At 44.7% G+C, this 22,149-nt stretch overlaps 1 protein-coding gene across 1 annotated transcript in view; it reads left to right on the top strand.

Moving 5' to 3' along the window:
• Positions 1-22,149, top strand: part of GLB1 (nitrogen regulatory P-II-like protein) — a 144,250-nt gene that overhangs the window by 72,135 nt on the left and 49,966 nt on the right. Inside the window, exons 2-4 of the mRNA XM_087668349.1 lie at positions 17,421-17,466; positions 17,573-17,600; positions 17,732-17,819. Coding sequence (XP_087524475.1) covers positions 17,421-17,466; positions 17,573-17,600; positions 17,732-17,819 — 162 coding nt within the window. The remainder of the gene's footprint in view (positions 1-17,420; positions 17,467-17,572; positions 17,601-17,731; positions 17,820-22,149) is intronic.

The raw sequence follows: 22,149 nt of genomic DNA, 5'->3' as shown, positions 1-22,149 counted from the left end.
GAAATTACTGTTCTTATCTCAAGAGAAGTACATTGAAAATATATTAGACAGATTTAACATGGCTGAAGCTAAGGCTCTTGGGGTGCCCTTACCTCCATATCTTAAGCTTAGTAAAGCCAACAACCCAAAATATGACATGGATGCCAATGCTATGAAGAGAGTCCCTTATGCATCAGCTTGTGGCTCTCTTATGTATGCTATGGTTGCTACTCATTCAGACATTGCTGATGGAGTGGGAGTTGTCAATAGGTTTATGTCAAATCCTGGCAAACCACATTGGGAGGTTGTCAAGTGTATTCTTAGATATCTAAAGAGTACACAAAGAAAGTGTATTTGCTATGGGCAGGATGCACTTAGTCCACAGGGTTATTGTGATGCACACATGGCAAGTGACTTGGACACTCGCAGGTCCACTAGTAGGTATGTCTTTATAGTTGCTGGCAGGGCTCTTTCTTGGTGCTCTAGGTTGCAGAACATCGTAGCATTGAGTACTACTGAAGCTAAATACATATCAGCTATTAAAGCTTCTAAGGAAGCTATATGGTTGAGCAGACCTGCAAAGGAGCTTGACATGTCTATGAGTACTTCAGTGTTGGGATCTGATAGCCAAAGTGTTGTGTATCTGGCTAAGAATGTCATGTATCATTCACACACAAAGCATATAGATGTGCGATATCACTTTATCAGACAGATTCTTGAAGATGGTCTAATCACATTGACCAAGATCAAAACATAGGACAACCTTGTAGATGTTCTCACTAAAAGCCTTAGCAAGGCTTAGTATGAGCATTGTATACGGCTAGTGGAATTTGGTTAAAGGTTCACTTTAGACCTTTAAGTGGAAGGTTGTTGGGATGTAAAGGTCCTTTATTCACCTCCGTGTATTGTACACGTGTATTATTATGTTGTACATGTGAATGCACCCTTACGGGCCCCAAGTATAAATACATTTTATTCTTTGTGTACCAACACACTGTTTGTATATCCAAATCAACTCGTACTCTCGCTGTCACTCTCACTCTCACTCTCACTCACCTAGACACTTTCCTTGCTGCAAATCTTCATGCTTCCGCTAGCCATGCACTCAATAGATTGTGTCCTCACTTAGGCGATGATACCATGCGAGACTATGCAATGGAAGAGAAACACAAACACGGAGAGAGAGAGAGAGAGAGAGAGAGAGAGAGAGAGAGAGAGAGAGAGAGAGAGAGTTGCTTTTTGTGTTGAGCGATCACCTGCAGTGGCTATTCATTCCATAGTAGGAGAAGGAGAAGGAGAAGAAGTAGTAGCAGCAAGGAGGCTGAAGACGAACACCAGGTAAAACGCGCCGAAACAGGGAAGACCACCTTTAGAGGAAGGACGGTGATACGAAGGAGCCGTGCCCGGTTTACATATCATCACATTTGCGGACCGCCTACCACAGGTGATGGGGATACTCTCAACACACTTTGTGGTTTAGGGTTGAAACATGGAAACTGAAGTCTGGATCACCACTATCTTAAGTGGAGCTAATGCTGTCTTATATGTAGAGAACTGGAACTCTTTCTTGAAATGTCGAGGTGCTTGGCTATGTAAGCATCGACCTGAGGCTGAACGTGGAAAGGTTTGGGCTTGAGCCGTCGCCTGACACGCCATCGCGTCTGTCGCCGCCGTCGCCTGATACGCCATCGCCTGCCTGCGCCGCCTCAGTTGCCTGTCTGCGCCGCGACAGTCACCGTCGTCCGTGCTCGTCCGCCTGTGCTCGACAGTCGCCGTGCTCGCCCGCCTGTGCTCGTGCGCGTCAGTCGCCGTCGCCGTTGTCCATGCCCGTCCGAGAGAGAGAGCGACAGGATCTGACGCGCCTCTCCTGACCCGCCGACGTGCTCCTCTGCCTCACGCGCTGGCTGCGTTCGCCCCTCGGACCCGCGTGGGGTCTGTTCGACCCTGCGGCTCGACTCCTGCCCTTGCTTGTCTGCGAACAGCTGGTCGCCCTACAGTGCACACCAGAGAGAGAGAGAGAGAGAGAGAGAGAGAGAGAGAGAGAGAGAGAGAGAGAGAGAGAGAGAGAGAGAGAGAGAGAGAGAGAGAGAGAGAGAGAGAGAGAGAGAGAGAGAGAGAGAGAGAGAGAGAGCTCACCCTCTGCCTGGACGTTCCGTCGCCCCCTGCCTGCTGCCCGCCCTGATCTGCCCGTTTTGCCACCAAGGGCCAGCAGCCAGTCACACCCAGGTTGCCACACAGAGCGCGCGACAGCGTGAGCCAGCAAAGGGAACGAGCCCTTCTTTGCCTGCGGACGTGCCTTCTCTGCACAGTGGCCGTCTGTTTCTTCGCACGCGCTTCCCAAGCTTCTTCGTCAGGGTCTGTTTTGCCTGAGAAAGAGGAAGAACGGCTTGTGCATTCCTGCCTTCCGTGAGATCTTCGTTCGGCCTCTGACCGGTATACGCAGTGATACACCATGGCTGGCTTGGATCTGGATTTTATAGACCAAACGGTGGCAGCGCTTGGTCCAGACTCTGATCACTTCGGAGGAGCCAATGGATCATCAGGATTGTTTCTATGCTCAGGTTGCTTCGGACTCTGCAGACTCTCAGGATGTTGACTGGGAGCATTTGCTAGAGTTTGCCAACACTCTACTTGGCAATTATGTTCAACATAATCAGGAAGTCTTTTCTGACTCTGCACCGGAAGATGTTTTGGAAGCCACTGTTGACCCCAAATCTGTCTTGCGCTCCTTTTCAGTATTCTATGATCGCGCGGTGATACTCTTCTTCACTGGTAGAATCCCCCAGCTTTCCCGTATTCGCCAGTGGCTGCACAGTCTGCTACAAGGGGAATGTGTTGAAGAGATTTTTGTGGGGCCCCGAGGTTTTTTTGAGGTGTTGTTAAAATCTGAGACGCACCGTGTTGCTCTTCTGTCTAAACTGCCTCTGTTTCTTGATTGTCGTTTGGTCCATGTTGTACCATGGCGCCCAATGGCAGATTTTTAGCGCCTGCTACAACGGGAGTGCCCTGTATGGGTTGAAGTGGAAAATTGCCCGGCTGTTTATTGGCCACTGTTGAAGGACGCCATGGCTGCTGTGGGCACGTTCTGGTCCCTCCAAGTTTAAGGGCAGTGAATCGTAATCGCTTGTGTATGTTATGGGACACTACCAGGAAAAGGCCTGCATGGTTATGTCTCAATTGCTCTGGCATGCATCCCTTACACTTTCGTTTGAAATGGGCAATTTTGCAGGACACTGCTTTTCCTATGGAAAATTAGGGCATTTCATGGCCGAATGCCCAGAACAGCAACACACTTCAGATGCTGGGCATGTTGCGCTACCCATGGAAGATATGGTATGTGATGTCCCATCGCAGGATGCTATTCACCCACCTAAAGCTCTGGATAAAGGTAAACAACAGGTTTTGGTTTTAGATTCCCATGGCACAGACTGGGTTGAAGTACGCGCAAAAAAAGGTAACAGGGTGGTTGCTGGCATGGAGAATTCTGTGCCTTTTGCGTCACAAAATTCCATACGTACTTATATGCGTAGGAAAGAAATGTTGCCATCAGAGCACTCTCCTCCTGCAATGGCTTCCTCTGCCCCCCGTCCTCAGCCCACTCGGAGAGTGTATTCGGATCGTCCAAAAGGTCCACCAGCTAAGCTGGCTTTTGATACCAGAGGCAACATCATTACCCCGTGGGATCGTCGTTATCCCCGCTCCATTCCCAAGCCAGCAGATATTCCGTCTACCTCCAAATCTGGTCTGCAGAACTCTTTTGCCGTGTTGGCTGATTTCTTGGATGAGGGAGTCCTGGACATTCTCACAGAAAAGGTTAAATCGAGGCAAGCTGTGCCTCGTACCTGATTTTCTTTTACAAAAAACACATGAAAATAGCCACTTGGAATGTGCGAGGAATCTGTTCTCGCCATAAGCAACATGCCATGTGGACTGTATTGCATGAGAATCAGTGGGATGTCTTGTGTGCTGTGGAACACAAGAGTCACGGTGAAGCTGGAAAAGTTGTAGATTGCCATGGCTTTCGTCTGTTCTATGCAGGGACACAGGCCATGCGTTATTCTGGTGTGCTCATGATTGTACACGACAAATATCAACCTCTTCTTATTAAAAATGATGTGCATGGCTGCTTTGTGGTGATTGAAATTTTATTCGATGGAGAAATCTTATGGTTACTTGGTCTCTATGCTCCGAATGATCCTTTATCGCGCCGGGAGCTTTGGCATACTTTGTAGACTTCTTTGTCAATTGGCAGACGGGGCCTCTTCATGGGAGATTTCAATATGTGTGTTGGTTCTTCGCAGTCCACATCGGAGCATTTGGTAATGGATGCGCCGGAAAGCCGTAGGTGGCATGAGTTGGCTCTTGCTGTTCTTAAGCAAGATCTCTGGTCCTGGCTGCACCCGTCTTCTACAGGGTTTACTTTCCATTCCGCTCAGTATGCAACAACATGGTCGCGGCTGGACCGCATATACATAATGCAGAATGATGATTTCCTCCCTGAGATGCTTGAAATGAAAGTGTTGCAGCAATATGCATTGTCGGACCATTTTCCTCTGCAGCTTGAGATGCTCGCACAACCCATTGCACCTTTTAAGCGATTTCTGGAGCGGCTCCCTTTGCGTTTTAACTCGTCTTATTTGAAGCATGCAATCTTTCAGGGTTATATGCAGCAATTGATTGATAGATTCTTACTGGACTTCTCCTCTCAGGGCATTGCTTCGTTTGAACAATTGCTCTCTAATGTGCAGCGGGTTGCTCGGCAGTATGGAATCCATCATGCCTCTCTTTGTCGACAGCGTCGGCAAGCAGCGGAGGACTTGCTGGCTTTGGTCCGTTCTTTGCTGATGGACACTCCAGATGATGCATTTCTACTAGCACTGGCAATGCGTGTGGCTCATCTTATTCAAGAGTTTCAGTTGAAATCGTATCAGCAGGCCAAATTGCAGCATCTGACGGAGACTTTGCAAGATAATGCGTGTCAGACTCATAAGTTCTTTCGAGCCCTCCATGCCTCTCCTGCTAGAGAGAATATGACTAGACTTCTGGATGCAGACGGGCACCTGGTCCTTGATCCGCAGACTATTGTGCATATGTGTAGGAATTATTTCATCGACCTTCTTGGTTCCACTTCTCCACCTTCAGCCCAAACTACTCAGGCCCGTTCAGTTTTTTATGACCTGGTTCGTAATCAGGTTCCGCAGGACATGCAAGCCACTATGGAGTCAGATATTTGTGAGGCGGAGGTTATGGATGTTTTGTTACACTTACCCAAGGATAAAAGTCCTGGCTGGGATGGTCTCACCAATGAGTTCTTTGAGATTTTTGCTCCCCAATTGGCGAAACCATTGACGGCTTTGTTTCAGCAGGTGTGGGAAACGGGGATTATGCCTTCCTCATGGAAAGAATGACTTATTAAATTGCTTCCGAAGGTTCCTTCACCGTCTATGTTGAAACATTGGCGCCCAATTTCTTTAATGGGTTCTATGTACAAAATCTTTTCCAAAGTAATGGCGAATCGGCTCCACAAGCATCTCCCTGCCATTGTGCATCCTCTTCAATATGGTTTCATTAAGGGCCGAAACATTCTGCACAATGTATTAAATGCGCAACTGGCGATTGATTATGCACGGCATTCTAATCAGGAGGTCGTACTGATTCAATTGGACCTGGAAAAGGCTTTCGACTATCTGGACTGGTCTTTTGTTGCAGAGCTTATGTCTGCTATGGGCTTTGGTGATCGGATGTCTCGACTGATCTACATCATCAGTACAGCGGCGTCTTCACGAGTCATGTTGAATGGAGGCGTTACCGAGCCATTTGCCCTTGCCCGGTCTGTCAGACAGGGGTGCCCATTGAGCCCGCTCTTCTTTGCCCTTGCGACTCATCCGGTTCTTTCGATGTTATCTCATATGGCAGCTTCCACTCAGTTGGCTGGATTGTCGCTTCCTTCTGGACAACATTTCATTAGTCAATCCTTGGCTGATGACAGTTTTATGATTCTGCGGGCGGATAAGGATAACCTTCGCAAAGCATTGGATGTTTGGGCTCTCTTTGGTCAGGCTTCCGGCCTTCGCATCAATGCGTTGAAATCAGCCATTCTCAGCTGCACGGAGTCAGATTTGCAGTCATTGAACTGGCAGGGTATCGTTGTGCCTCGTGGCTCCATTGTCACGCATCTTGGCTACCCCTTGGGCATTGATGTTCCCCCAAAGCAGCTTCTACAGTGGACTTCTCAGAAACTGGCAGCTAAGTTCCTGTATTGGAAGTCTCAGGCTTGGCCATTCCATGTTCGCCTCAAAGTAGCCCAGACAATTATGTTGCCGATGCTCACATATTTCCTGCCCTTGCTTCCCTGGACTACTACTACTCTGAATGCTCTGACTCAGTTTATTCGTTTCATGTTATGGAAGAAAGATTCCTTGCATGCAGGCATTTCGTGGATTTCTTGGTCGCATGCGTGCACCCCCAAACGCATGGGTGGAGGAGCTATTTTGGATGCCCAAACTCACATATTGGCCCTCCGTTGGTCTCTTTTCCGCGCCATGTACTCAAATCATCATCCGTGGGTCGTTATAGCCCATTATTTCCTTGAGGAGTATGGGCTTCGGCATGGCAATACCCAAATCCAGAGTTCGTGGTGGCATGTTCTTAATGCCGATTTCCGATTCTCTTGTTTCTCTTCATCACTGCTTACCCATTTGGTATGTTCCTGGAAACTGGTCCTCCGGAAGGCTCAGTGGCATCCGGCGGAGGATCGCTTAGTTGCTAATTCTTTTCAACTGGAATTGCTGGCAGTCTCGCGGTTACTTTCATGGGAAGGTAAACAAGAGCTTCGACCACAATTCAACCGTATGGCACGTTTGGGCTTAACTTCAGTTGCGGATGCCACCCTTGCCAGTCGCAATGTGTTAATATCATTTCGTACAGCCAGGAGGATCTTTAGGATCCCTCGTGGATACAGGCATTTATGGGAACAGCTTTTGATGGTGCTCCAGAGCAGACAACCCTTTCTTGCCCTTGCTACGGATCGTCCTTGGCAGGATTGGGAATTTGAAGGCCGGCTGAGTTAACTTCAGTTGCGGATGCCACCCTTGCCAGTCGCAATGTGTTTATATCATTTCGTACAGCCAGGAGGATCTTTAGGATCCCTCGTGGATACAGGCATTTATGGGAACAGCTTTTGATGGTGCTCCAGAGCAGACAACCCTTTCTTGCCCTTGCTACGGATCGTCCTTGGCAGGATTGGGAATTTGAAGGCCGGCTGAGTTTAGGCAACGCTTCCGCTAACCAGGTCTATCATCTTCTGATTAAAGATCATCACTGGCTGGTCACTAAAGCTAATGCTCTATGGGGATTGCGTAAATCCCGGTCATGGTGGAGGGCAACTGTGATGGAAGGGTGGCTGAGCAAGACACCCTTTAAATATAAGGTCTTTCTTTGGAGGGTGATGATTGGGGGTCTTCCGCTTGCTTCGGCTCTTTCCAAGCGACGAATATCCAATGGCAACTGTTTCTTTTGCACCACCAGTGTCGAATCTGCTCATCACCGATTTATTTCTTGCCCTATCACTAAGAAAATATAGTCGTTCTTGTCAGCCGTTTGGAGAGCAGTGGTTGGTTTCTCGCTAAGGCCCTTTGATTGGGTCTTTGTGCAGCCCAAATACCCAACACCGGCACAGCCACATATGAAGCTCGTGTTTCACTTTCTTCGATATTGGGACTGTTGGCATAACTGGACCATCCGGAATGCTTTTCTTTTTGATTCCGCCTGTAATGTTCAACGGCATATTGCTAGGCTTAAGGGTCTCTTGTATTGGCAGATAGATCTTCTTCAGCATTCTGACTTACTTTCCCGGGAGGACTTGCGTCCCTGGCATATGGCAATTTCCTCTATATCTTTGCCATGACCTTGTAACTCTTAGTACTAGAACCGTTTCACATGATGGCTTAGTGCCATCATGTATCTTGTAATCAAGTAAACTTGTACTTTTTTCGTAATTAATACAATTACCCTTTACGAAAAGAGAGAGAGAGAGAGAGAGAGAGAGAGAGAGAGAGAGAGAGAGAGAGAGAGAGAGAGAGAATGCTTTTCTTTTTGATTCAGCCTCTAATGTTCAAGGACATATTGCTAGGCTTAAAGGACTCTTGCATTGGCAGATAGATCTCATTCGGCACTCTGACATACTCCCTCGGGAGGACTTACTTCCTTGGTATATGGCAATTTCCTCTGCGTCTTTGCCATGACTTTTGTAACTCTTTTGTTGTTTAGTACTTTATAAATATAACATCCATTACGAAAAAGAGAGAGAGAGAGAGAGAGAGAGAGAGAGAGAGAGAGATTGGATGCTAACTTGCATATGGTACTTTTGTAGGCATTATGTACAGACAGTCATCCCTGGTTATATATCGCAAAATTTTGCATAGAAAAGATTGGAATCTCTCATGGCAGCGCGGTTATTCATGCTTCTTAGTGGCATGTGCTTAATTTCACAAGACCTTTCTCAATCTTTTCTCCTTTCTCATTTGATTACCTCTTGGCAGATGATGTTACACTTTGCAGTTTGGCGCCCTCTTGATTCTCGTAAGGAGGAGAATTCGTTGCAAGGAGAAGTGCTGGCTACTTCCAGGTTGTTGGATTGGCCTCACAAAGATTTGCATAGAGATAAGTTTAATCGGATGGCTCATTTGGGGTTGCAAACAGTCCTTGATGGTGTCATTCCTGGACAGACTCGTCTTTATTCTTTTCAGTGTATCCGTCAACACTTCTGGGTACCTCGCGGTCATCATGACATTTGGTCATCTATATAGGACAGGCTTTTGAGGTTCTTGCCTTTGCCAGTATTGCAGTGATTGGAAGTTTTTGATTCCTAATGATTTTGAGAAAAGCTCAACTATCCAGATTTATCATCAAATGGTGGAGGCAAACAGATGGGTCACGGAAAAGGCTAATAAAGTATGGCATACTCAGGATAGCAAACGAAAGTGGCAGGAAAGATTCATCCATCTTTGGAAGTCTAAGGTTCTGTATCAGGGGAAAGTGTTCATGTGGAGGCTACTAATTGGGGGTCTTTCAATTGGTGATATGTTGCAAGCTCGCAAGATCTCTGCTGGTCGTTGTGTGTTCTGTACTACATGCGATGAAACAATGCTTCATCTTTTTGTCTCTTGCCCTATTGCTAGACAAATTTGGAGTTTTGTATCCCATGTGTGGTCTGCGGCAACTTAGCACCAGATATTAGTTCGTTCGTGGATTATGGGAAATATGATTTCCTCGTCTTCTTTGCATTTAGATTATTCCTGCCTGTTCCATTTCCTTAGATGGACAGCCCTGTGGCATATTTGGGGTACTCGGAATGCCTTCATTTTTGATTCAGTATCGGGTATCCATGGTCATGTGGCTCGTGTTCGTGGTTTAGTATTATGGGAGATCTCCTCTATGGTCTCAGCTGATTTGGTTCTTCCTTACATTGCTGCTCCATGGCTGGATATTGTTCGCTCCACTCCAGCTGTCTTTTTGAGTGAGATTTTTGAGTTAGAGTTGTGATAGACTTTTAGTTGTATCTATGTTTTTTCTTTGCTGACTTGATGGTCTGATGTAAAAAATGTGAGACTTGTATCCTTTCTGTTTGGTTGGCCTGAAGGCTGGATGTAAATATTCCAATATTAATATGCACTCATTCACGGAGAGAGAGAGAGAGAGAGAGAGAGAGAGAGAGAGAGAGAGAGCAGAAGATGAAGGATACTGCACTAACTAAAGAAGAATGTTGATGCAATGGGAATGGATGGATTAGTTTTTACATCCAGCCCATAGCATTGAGAAAGGGACTAGATTAGGCTAATGACGATGGCAGCACCAAGCACAGAGTGTTGGAGTGTGCCCTTGCAAATGAAAGATTGGAGACTAAAGAGTGTCTCTGCCAAGTGGGGGGGTTGGCTATAAATAGCCATCAATGCCCAAATCTTACTAACATGCATGTGCAATGTTCGGCAGATAGTGGTAGTGACATGACTAACATACGTAGGCTAATAGGTAACACGGTTTGCCTTCATGGCTTTACCTAGTGGACCTATTGGTTATTTTGTTGTGCCCTAGTGGACATTTGGATAGGGCTTCCGTGTTCTAGTTTCTCTACCATTGACACCTTATGGAAACACTTATGTTCTAGTGCCTCTACCATCGGCACCATATGGACACTCATCGCCCATTTTTGCCCATCCACCTCCACCTTCTCCTTCTTATCCCCCTTCACCTTCTACTCAGTATCCCTCTGTTAGCAATCACGTTTGACATGTACTTTCATCTCCTACCTATGAGCCTTAGTTTGAGTTAGAGATAGCCCGTGGCCACTTTGGGGCAGATCATTATCTTCTTGTTGTAGGTGTGCACTTCGACTTGGCTATTCTTCTTCGGTATTTTTGAGGGCTGCTGGCTGCACACTTTGTCTCCATCACCATCTCTGGAGTCCGCTGTTGTCATCATTTTCCAGCTTGATTTGGTGCCCTCACTAACACTTTGCGCTCAGTGTAGATTTCTCTTCTCTTCTTGCTATCTTTTCTCTTTTTTTTTTTTTTTGGTGTTCATGTTCCTCTTCCATTGTGCACTTACATTGTATCATTACCTAAGTGAGGACAGTGGGGTTTCCTTCAGAGGAGACCATCCTACTTTTGAAAACACAAAATTTCAGCGTGCTGTTTGTTGTAGAAAACACAGGTATATTGCATTTTACAGGTGCTTTTGACAAGGTTGGGACATCTACAATTGTTTCCTTGCAGGTATAGTTGCTTATTCTCTCCATTCGAACTCTTCTTTAGCCAAATGTAGCAAATTTAGAGTGTTTACAGGTTTAGAGACATGGAATATCACTTGTTTCAAGGCTTTGATGACTCGTATGAGTAGTCTATTCATACTCCCTTTGAGAGGGCCCATGATTGTCTTGAAGATCGGAGGTCCCCATCCCTGCTTTGAATTGGAAATCTCTCTTGCTAGGCCACATAGATCAGAGTAGCCTTCTCCTTTCCTGTTAGACTCCCATAGCGCTTGTCTTTCTAGCCCTAGGATGGCTATGATAGCACCATTAGTGTAGGTGCATGTTCTCCCTTCTTTTCCAAAAGAAGGCTGATTGGATAGATCAAATTATTTGCTTTGGTCTTGTAAGGTGGAGTGTATTCTTGACACCTTCGATCTTTGGGAGTTTATTACCCACCCCACTCCCCATCCCGTGGAGGGTTCCCAAGTAGGATTGACGATGAATTGTGTAGCCCTAAGGGATTGGCTCAATTCTAGAGCCTGATCTTTTCTTTTTATGAGCTTGACCATAAAGAGCCTATGCAACTTGCAAACCATGTGCTTTTTCCCCTTAATCACAAAACTTGGAGATTGTGACACATAAACATCCTTATGTAAATCCCCATTTGAAAATGCTGTTTTAATGTTCAATTGATGTGCTTTCAGCCATAATTTGCAGTCATAGCAATCACACATCTCACGATACTAATATGAGATGTAGGAGCAAAGGTTTCCTCATAATCTCTACCTTTCTTATGTACATATCTTTTTGCTACCAACCATGCTTTGTACTTGTCAATAGTGCCATCAACCTTGCGTTTGAGTTTAGAAAAACATTTTGTGGCAATGGCCTTCTTACTAGGTGGTAGATCCACAAGATCCCATGTAGAGTTAGTGGCAATAGAGTCTAACTCTTCTTGCATGGCCTACATCCAATGTACATCTTTTTGAGCTTCGTCCGAGGAAGTAAGCTCATCATTGTCTAGCAGTGAGCTTGTGAACACATGCTTATCACAATCCTATATGTGTATAAGGTGATTTGTCATCATCGATGTTTACATTAGCCAACTCTTTGTGGAGATAAGATATCATGGCCTCATTATGTGCCTCCACAACGGGTAGTTGGTGCTATTAAGCTTGTCCTCCTAAGTGAGGACACCAAGGATACTGCTGTGGTCATTATGCCCCTAATGTGCCATGCTGCCAATGATGCACAAAAATCAGCAATCAAATACTCCAATGCTAAAGTATAGAATGTACTTTGCTGAGTACCCAAAATCCCCACACGGGATTAGAATGCAAGTACTAGATTGTCACAAGTCTTACCAAATCTGCCCAATATTGCATAAATCAGCACTCAACTTGCAAACTGTAGCAATGCAGTGATGTACCACATTCACCTCGAAATGTGTGCCCAAAAAATACAGTTTACAGCAATTTGATACTGCCTCTCACCAAATTTTACTGAAAATCGCTAAAATTTACTGCCAAATCTGACTGTCACAGCAAGTTGATGCTGTTGTACCACCTGTTATCTGGATTGGAATGGGTGTTGGGCAAAAGCCCCAAATTTCTTCACAAAATTTCAAAGAAATTGAAAAATTCAATACCTTAAAGTCTGAATTTCTGCAAAATGTTGCCTTTGGGATGTGTGCCAACAGTAATAACCAGCAGCTAGAATCCACACCGTGATGTGTGCTAGAGCCTCTAGACCAAAAGCGCCAAATTTGTTGCACAAATGGGGAAGGAATTGTGCAATGTTGGGTTGTTTGGTGTCGATTCACATGTTGGAATCCGATTTGAGCAAAAGCCCCAAATTTTGGGCACCTTGGGAAGCATGCATAGTGCTCTAGACCTTCAAGATGTCTTGGTGGCGCCGATCATGGTTGCTACTCTGCATAAGGTAGGTGTAGGAGGCGGTGATGTGATGGGGGTCAACTGGAGAAGGCGCAATCTCGCAATCACAAGGTAGGGAACCCATGGCGTAGGTGGTAGCTCAGTTGACTAAGTGAGTGGCGATTCAAGTTGATGCGACTAGAATAGAGTAGATGGTGCAACAAGCATAATGGTGGGTGCAATAGGTGCGATGACGAGCGTAGGAGGTATTGCAGACGGTGCTTAGCAAGGTGGCATTGGCGCATGTAGCGGGAGATAGAGGTGGCATTGTTGTCAAGCGTAAGTGGCAAATGGCGCTAGCGCTGGGGAGGAGCTGCAAGGAAGAGATGGTGGGGAGTGCGGGCACAACAAGCATAATGGTGGGCGTAGCAGGTGCGACAATGGGCATAGGAGGTATTGGAGACGGTGCTTGGCAAGGTGGTGTTGGCACAGACAGCAGGAGATAGAGGTGGCATTGTTGTCAAGAGTAGGTGGCAGATGGCGCTAGCACTGGGGAGGAGCTACAGGGAAGAGATGGTGGGGAGTGCGGGCAGAGATGTAGGAAGTGGTGGGTGTGAGTGGCACAGTTGGTGGCGAACAATAGCTCAATTGGCGAACAAGGCAAAGGGAGCAGTTGGGAGATTGGTGGCTTTGGTAGATTGAGTTGTGGTGGTGGTGTTGCTAGGTAGCAAGAGCTTAGGTGCCTTGGAGGCAGTGGCAACAATCGATCTCAGTTGAGCTAAGCTTCTTACAGCTTCTGCTCCCTCTTTTTCTCGCACATATGAATGTTGGCGGCAGCAAGACCTCGGGCGTAGTGGCATCGACTAGGGCTGGCTGAATGAAGCCTGCACGGAAGCTGCTCTGATACCAAATGTGAGAAAATGCACTAGCTATGGAGGAGAGAGAAACGAGAGAGTGACAATGGGTGAGTTGAAGCAAGAGAGTAGAGTGTACTTGTTGAATTGAAAAGATAGAGTGAAAGTACAACACTAAGTTAGGTCATGGGTTGACCTAACCAGCCTTCCACCAACTAACTAGAGTTAGGCTAATTTACTCTAGTCCCTAGTGACACTACTTTAATATCAAAAGATACTAGGTATACTAGGTGCACACACACACACACACACACACACACACACACACTACAGTGGCATTGCCCAAAAATTACATAGGCACTGTCCAAAATTGGTAAATTCTAACATTCAAAGTTCACTTTTGCACCTCCAAAGAAACCCTCTTCAAGATAGTCATCCTGTTATAGAGTTGATCTGATTCTAGCCATATCTCCCGAGCATTGGTTAGATGCTCTATATGGTCTATCCTAGTTGATGTGCATGAGAGAAATAAGAAAGAACGGGTGTGGACATTTAACGTGGCATTTAATGTGTCCTTGTGTGCTTGTACCTTCTCCAACTCTGCTTTCTGTGAAGAAGAAAGTTTGGAAAGATCTTGGATTGATGGACGATCAATGGCCTTGGTCACAAGCTTCGCCAAATCATAAGACTCGAAGATAGCAAGCTTCATAACTTGCCAAATGTGGTAGTTCTCCCCATCTAGCTTTTGATATTGTGGAAGAGCTAGTAGTATTGGGACCTTATGGTCCATAATGACTTTGGAACTCCATGTCGATTTATGAAGATATGGTTGCTTGAGAAACTTACACAAAACAAAGGGTGGCCGCCTCTGACATTGCATGTATGACCCATGCACAAAGAAGGTGTTTGTGACCTATTTCAAATGCCATCCATACATGACATTGGTGATGTTTTTGAAGGCCTTTTACCACTTTATTTGGAGTCCGTGCCTGTTGTAAATGGCAGGACAGACCTATTACAGCAAGCTGTTGCTAATCTATATGCTCCTAAATAACATGGTATTGATGAGAGTTTGCCACATGCAGTGGAGGCAGTAGTTCAACATGAAAGGGCTGTTGTAAATGCAGCAAAAACAGTCCCACGATTGCTGTTACAAAGTCTCCACTTGTATAGTGATAGGTAGGGTGACTCCTTCACTTGTATAGCATATGTAGAGCATCCGGGGCAAACTAACATATTGTAATAATGTATATGTCACATGGCAATCTATATGTATCCAAATTCACACAAAGCAAGCCTCCTAATCTCTTCTCATGACTTGCACAATGTTTTGGAGCTCCTCCCTGTATAGAATTTCCACCACCCTTGTTGACCCTTCAATTCTATTTCATGATTGTGCTTGAGGATAGCAAGTCGTCTCCCATTTGTAATGTCTCATCTTTGGTAGGTGGGCACCTGGGCTCTGGAGGGTTCTCCATGTATAAGATGATATCCTTATTTGTGAAGGTCTCCTGAAATAGACTTACATCAGTCCTCATGGCTCCACCACAGTTCCACATTGTGAATCTCAAGTGTCTCATAGATTGTAGCCTGTCATGGGCACCTCTCTATGATGATGACCCAATTGTCTTTGTAAAGCACTCATTTTCTTGCCTTGCAGGCCTCCATGATCAGTGGTATGCATTCTCGTCGATGGGCTACCTATGCTGGGGTGAGGTCATTCCCAAGTAGATAGTAGATCTTCCCCTTGAGGGCTTTGCTTTTGGAGAGGTGGTCTCTTTGTGTCTCTAAATCAGTAAATTTGAGTATAATGGGTTGATGGCCGGTCCTTGCCAATTTGCCATGCATTTTCAACAATTGAAGTGTTGGGGACTCCTAGTTTCCCACCTAGACTTTTGGCATCATCTAATGGGCGCTCTTGTTCTTTCCACTCCACTACACGGACATGCATGGCTCTAATTTTTCTTCTCCTCTTCTAGGTCAGCATTTACAAACTCTTGTTTGTTTGGTGGGGCCTTCCTCATCACTTCGATCCATTCTGAATTTTCTGCTACATCATCTTCAGCCCTATTTACTATTGCTGCCCATGTGTTGATTTCCTTCTCTACGTGTGTTTTCAACTCATTAAATTCTGTTTGCATCTTTTAGGCATATTCTTCATGATCTTCCCTTCCTCTTTTTTAAAGATATCAAGCTGTTTTTTGTAGCTGGTTACCGCAATCTTAAGCTCCTCGATCACCTTGTCTCTCTCTTGAAGACATGACTTGATGTCTTCTTTCGATGAGGCGAAATGTGCTTTTTTCTCATCATAAATTCAGTTTTTCCATTCTTGTATTTTTGAGAGCACTTCCTCCCTCATTTGCTGCATTGCTTTATCACACATATGCCATAATTTCTTTTACATTTTGTAAGTCATGGTCTTGGATTTTGCATGCATCTTGGATTGCTTCTACACTCTTTTGTGCATGGACATCTTTGATTTTATCAAGGCAGTTCCAAATGGTAGAGTACTTCTCAAATTTCTTCCCTGCATGTGGCTTCTGGATGATGCTTTACGCATTTTGGGTTGTCCTGCCACAGCTGAGTGTCTGCTGGTTCGCTACTGATTTCTGCTGGTTCTGGTCCAAGAAATATATCTAGGCTTGGTGATGGTTGGGTGTTGAATTGGTGGTGGCATGGAGGGACAGGTGCAATGCTGGTTGTGGGCAACTTTGATATTGGTTCCTTGATGTGCAGGGGCCCATTGGACTGCTTGCTTGGCTGGTTGTGGGAGAGCGAGGGGACACATGGTGGTAGCCAGCTCCATGGTGACTAGGTGCATGGGCTGGTCGAATTCAATCCATGTTCTCTTCTCCCACCCCACCCCACCCCACCCCACCCCACCCCACCTCCACCTCCAGGTCGTTGGACTGGCTTGATACACCCCATGATGGTGTCATTCTTGGGCAGCCCGGTCTTTATTCTTTCCGGCACATTTGTCAGTACTTTTGGGTGCCTCGTGGCTATCATGACATTTGGTCGTCCTTACAGTAGTAGCTTCTGATGCTTGCGTTAGGGTCCTCATCTCCTTGGCGGAATTGGATGTTTTTGCTACCTGATTATTTCAAGAATAGGTTAGCTAATCAGATCTATCATCAGATGGTCGGGATCAAGAGATGGGTCACTGGAAAGGCCAATAAAATATGGCATATTTAGGACAACAAAAAGAAGTGGCAGGAAAGATTTCTCCAATTCTAGAAGTCTAAGATTCCTTATCAGGGCAATGTTTTTATATGGAGGTTGCTTATTGGGGGTCTTCCAACCGGGAATGTGTTGCATGCTCGCAAGATCTCCCGTGGTCGCTGTGTATTTTACGCTTCATGCAATGAGACATTGATTCATCTCTTTGTCTGTTGCCCTATTGCTCGACAGATTTGGAGTTTTGTTTCCCGTGTGTGGTCCTCAGTGAGATTGAGTAGTGGATATCAGTTTTGTGGATTATGGGAAGGATACCTTCTATGTTTGGCTTGCAATTAGATCATTCTTGCCTTTTCCATTTTCTTAGTTGGACAGCTTTGTGGCATATTTGGCATACTCGGAATGCCTTCATTTTTAATTTTGCCTCAGGTATTGATGGTCATGTGGCCCATGTTCGTGGTTTATTGCTATGGCAGATCTCCTCTATAGTTTCAGCTAACCTGGTTCTTCTTGACATTGTTGCTCCTTGGTTGGATATTGTTCACTCCACCTTGGCTATACTTTCAGTGTGATATTTGTGTGTTAATGGTCTTAGAGCCTTTCGGCTTGATTTGTGTTTGTTTTGTTTTTCTTAGTTAACTTGATGGTTTGATGTAAATATTGCCATTTAATTCAATTATCTTCACAAAGAGAGAGAGAGAGAGAGAGAGAGAGAGAGAGAGAGAGAGAGAGAGAGAGAGATTATGAAAAAAAACAAAAGAGGGAGAGATTGACATATCTTTGGATCAGGGCTTTTTCCGCCAGCCGAATTCTATAAAGTTGAAGCTATCTTCAGGTATATTTTTGGACTATACAACATATTAATAAATGAATTGGAAAAGGAAATAAGATGATCAAATGATCACACCCAATTTCTCCTTTTTTGTATGGTCTATCTGAAGACCTTGGCGGATCACCCATGTGACATCGGTATTATATCTTTTCCTCATATTTTTAATTGCATATTGTCCTTGTATGTATTGATGGTGTTTGATTGCTTATATCTATTTCTTACCTTTTAAAATTGTGGCATGTTGATGAAAGTCATATTTTGTTTCTAGGGTTTGCTCAAAATAGGAATAAGAGGAGTTACAGTTTCTGAGGTTAGAGGTTTTGGTGCCCAAGGTGGATCTAGCGAGCGGCAAGCAGGTGCTTTAGTAAAAACTCCCTTTTTGTTTGATGTGTCTTTTGTCTTTGTCCTATGTTCAATTGGTACCCCTTGTGAAGTGCATTGGTGTTTGACTTTTTGAGAGAGGTTAGGGACTTTTATGCCCAAGGTGGATCTAGAGAGTGGCAAGTAGGTGCTTTAGTTAAAACTTTATTTTTGTTTGTGTCTTTTGTATTTGTCCTATGTTTAATTGTTGCTCCTTGTGAAGTGCACTGGTATTTGATTTTGAGAGAGAGGGAGAGAGAAGAGAAAGAAGGAAACAAAGAAAGATATACCAACATTTGCAAAAGGCCAATGTGTCCTATGAAACAAAGTGGAAGTATATTTGTGCCCAATGTCATCTCATCATGAAAGCGAAAGAAAATGCATCCTAGTATGATGCTAACATTTAAAATCTAAAGATCTCTATATCTGAAAACTGTATGTATAAAATGTCTGGCTATAATAGCTCCTCTCTATATCTCGTGTGAGCACATGATCCTAGCTATGATGTGGTCTAAGTCCACTCTGCTAATGTGTGGAGTGAGTCTTGTATGTCTCACAATAATGGCCCTTTTGATTTGACTATGGTATGGAGCCCTCAGTTGTCGATTGGGTGGTCGAGGTCACTGTGCTCAGCAAAGTTCAATGGTCTTGTCTATTGTGACTCTGCAGCATGGGATAGTTGTAGTCTGGTGGGATGAATCTATGTTTGTTGGACTAGTAGTGCTTGGGGGGTCTGATCTATGGAAGGAATCTGTCACTATTCTCTGCCTGGGTTCCTTTGGGCAAGTTTGTCTCCCATCTCATAGTAGTGTTGTGTGGTGCCTCTGAAGCTCAAGGAGGAAAAGCCCTAGGTATCTTTGATTCTCATACTCCATGAAATGGAGGGATCCAAAGGCATCATAGAAGAGGCAATGATACCTTTCTTGTATATCATAGCTCATTGCACATGTGCATATATAGTGCTCCTCTAAATTGGGTTCTCTATCACCTCACTCTATCCTTAGTTGATGGGAGGAAGTGCGCATTGGTATGTGGGGAGTGGTCCGTGTCCATGTATTGTGGCTAGACAATAAATGCATCCTTAGAGAGGTGTAGGAAGTGGCTCTTGTAAAACTCCATCTTCGGTCCAAGAGGGATAGGTGGCTAGATTCAAGTTCTCCTTGTCTCAACACTCAAGCCATTGGCCCTAGTGACATAATTCAGCTTAGATCGATTAAAGGGGACCGTAGGACATTCTAGGCTATAGTCAAAGGGTGGGAGCTAGTTGATGTCTAGCCCATGGAAGCTTATCGAAGTTCCCATCTATGAGAACCAACATTTCTTCTCACCCATTGTTGCTAGTTTTTTAGAGGAAGTCAATGTCAATTTGGGATTTCTATGGTGCGGAAGCTCCCGTATCATGTGTAAGAAAGTCAATGCTCTAAAGAGTGCTTTCACAACCATAGTTGCTGTCCCTAACTCTTCTTTGTTGATAGGGAGTGGGATGAAGGGCTTACTCTTGGCTGTAAGCATGTTATGTGACACAAAAAAGGTTGTATCTGACATTGCTAGTTAGCAGTGCTTTTTCACATATAAGACATTATTCATTTTCAAAAGTAATTTGAAAGTTTTATTACTTCCCAGCATTTGAAAATCACAAGACACTTCCATCTTAAAATATTCACTTTTTAGTTACATGCCTTTGATTGTTGGTAGACATGCTCCCCTACTCTCCCTCTTGATTTGTCGTACATTCTGTCTATTTGTTTGTTTGTCTCTCTCCCTTTTTGTGATGAGTTATTCTATTATATTATATCACGGACAAAAGGTTCTGTTATGGGAGCACTAGAGTTGGTATATGATATATCATGTAGGTTGGTTCTTGCCTTGCTGTGTGTATAAAGGCTTTGGCTCCTAGATATACCGACTTTCCTTGATTTCCACGACGTGTAATGTCTTGCTTAACCCAATCAATTTTTAGGTTGTGTTTCTTTGGCCAAGGCATTCCAAGGATAATTGGATTTGTGGGATTGAATATGACATTAAAGGATACTCGAGAGTTTTGATCACCAAGACTTGCCATGAGTGGTCGGGTTTTCTTGGTAATATCTCGGGGTGCGAGAGATCTTCCATCCACGACTTCAACTATTATAGGATTGGTCTTTTGGAGTACTGGAATCTGGTATCTATTCACAAAGCCATCATCAATGAAACATGCGGAGGCCCTAGAGTCGACTAGGGCTTTGAGGGAAAGGGTCTTTCTTGACATGATCGTGTGGACTGTGATAAGCAAAGTTTCTATGGGTGTGACTAGGATGACGCGGCCCTTTCATATATCAAGGTTCAGTTGTACGGTCTCATTTACAACCGGACATCCTCATTTTCTTACTCGAGGATGTTTGCAGCAACTCTTGGGGTTCTCACTCTTTATTTGGCCAATTTAGGGCAATGTGTCCAGGGTTTCCACCATATAGGCATAGATGATTCTCCCTTCTTTGCTTTTCTTGTGGGGTCAAGGGGTTGAATCTAGTATTATCTATTTGCATTTGTTCGGGCTTGGTTTCTTCTCCGATTGGGTCTCTAATTGGGGGTGAGTTCTGTTGGCGAGGTCTTAATTCTTCTTGCTTTTCTTGCTTCCTCTTGAACAATCTATTATCACACTAGATGGCTTGAATGATATAATCGTTAAGTGTTTTTGTCTCAGGCATAGTGAACATGAGGTTCTTGATGTCATCTCGAAGACATTTGAATTGGCTGATAAAATACTCCTCATGCCAAGTGAGGTCACAAATTAATTGCCTAAATTTAGATGCAAGGCGGTTACCTTATCGTAGCTTTCGAAGTTTTGTTTTTTCTACTCAACCAGTGTTTGCATCTCCAAATGTGGAAGTGAGCTTGCAAGGAAATACCTCATAATTATGAAGTACTAGCATATTCTTTTCCAAGATTGGGGCGAACCATGATCAAGTTTGACCACAAAGCAAAGTCCCAATGAATTGCACATTCAAAGCATCATTTGGATACCTATCTGATTGCATGCGGATATAGAGCTTTACTTCTTGTAGGAATCCCTTGAACTTTGAACAGTCACCATTGAACTTCTCTGGCATGCTGATCTTTGGGTCTCTTGTTGGGGGTTGATAAACACGCGGAATCATCTAATCATTTCCTCTGTTGTTTTGCAAGTCTTGGATCTAGTCTTGCATCTCTTGAAGTGCAAGGCCTAAATGCATAGGGTGTTCTATTTTAAGTTGCGCTTGTCGTTCATTCAAGTCTTGAATTTTTTGTTGGAGGTTTTGAAGGGAGGCCATGATTCTTTTAAGGATCATTTCCATGGTGCGTAGTAGGGCTAGAAAGTAGTCTTGCCAAACTGTTATGGGAGCAATAGATTGTGCTTGAGAGATTAGACTAGATACAAGATTTGTTACAAGAATTCTGATTACAAGATAATCCCATGTAGGGGCATAAGGTACAATGATACCTTAACAAGGTACGGAAAATCCCACAATCCGGGACCGTATGTATAGACAATAGGACTTGGTAAGATATGAAGGATCCCACAATCTGGGACCATAGGTATGAATACAAGATATCACAACTACAAGATCTCCCTCAATAGGGATGAACAAGATATAAGACAGTACTAGACAAGATCTCATACTATGAGATTACAAGGTGACAAGACAACAGGCGTATAATGGAAGACAAGGCAAGACTAAATACTATGACTAGGCAAGAACTAGAACTGGAACCCAAAGTTACTTACTTGGAGGCCTCGACTCCTTGAGCTCCCAAGAGTGGCATTAATAAGATTGAGGAGCTTTATGCATAGTAGCAAGGGAACGCTGTTCCACCCCCTTGGGAACGTGGGAACGCGTTCCACACCAAAAAATGCCAAAGGAACGGGGGAACGCTGCGTGGGAACGCCTATGAAGGGGGAATGGCCGGGGGAATGTAGGGGAACGTGGAGGGGAACGTGGGGAATGTTAGCGGGAATGCTTGTGAAGGGGGAACGGCGGGGGGAATGTAGGGGAACGTGAAAGGGAACGTGGATGCTGCCGTTTCCCAAAGGGGAATGCTAAAAAAGTGACGGGTACTATTGCGACTGCCAAAAGTGACCACGAGGTGTTTGGATTGTGGCGATTGAAGTGCAAATTGTCAAACTGTCGGGAGCAGGGCGTTGTGTGCTGCGACTCGCGTGCATTTGTTTCAACCTCTAGGTAAGAGAAAACTGTGCGCTGAACTGCAGTCTCCTCTCTCTCTCTCTCTCTCTCTCTCTCATTTCAGAATAATTACAGCTCTCTCTCTCTCTCTCCCCCTCCCATTTCAGAATAATTACAGCTCTCT

This window comes from Lygodium microphyllum, chromosome 1, assembly GCF_053477565.2.
Source record: "Lygodium microphyllum isolate KBCC chromosome 1, Lygodium_microphyllum_v1.1.10, whole genome shotgun sequence".
NCBI classification, from domain to species: Eukaryota; Viridiplantae; Streptophyta; class Polypodiopsida; order Schizaeales; family Lygodiaceae; genus Lygodium; species Lygodium microphyllum.
Note: the sequence above shows the minus strand (reverse complement) of the source record. Positions and strands in the feature narration are given on the sequence as shown.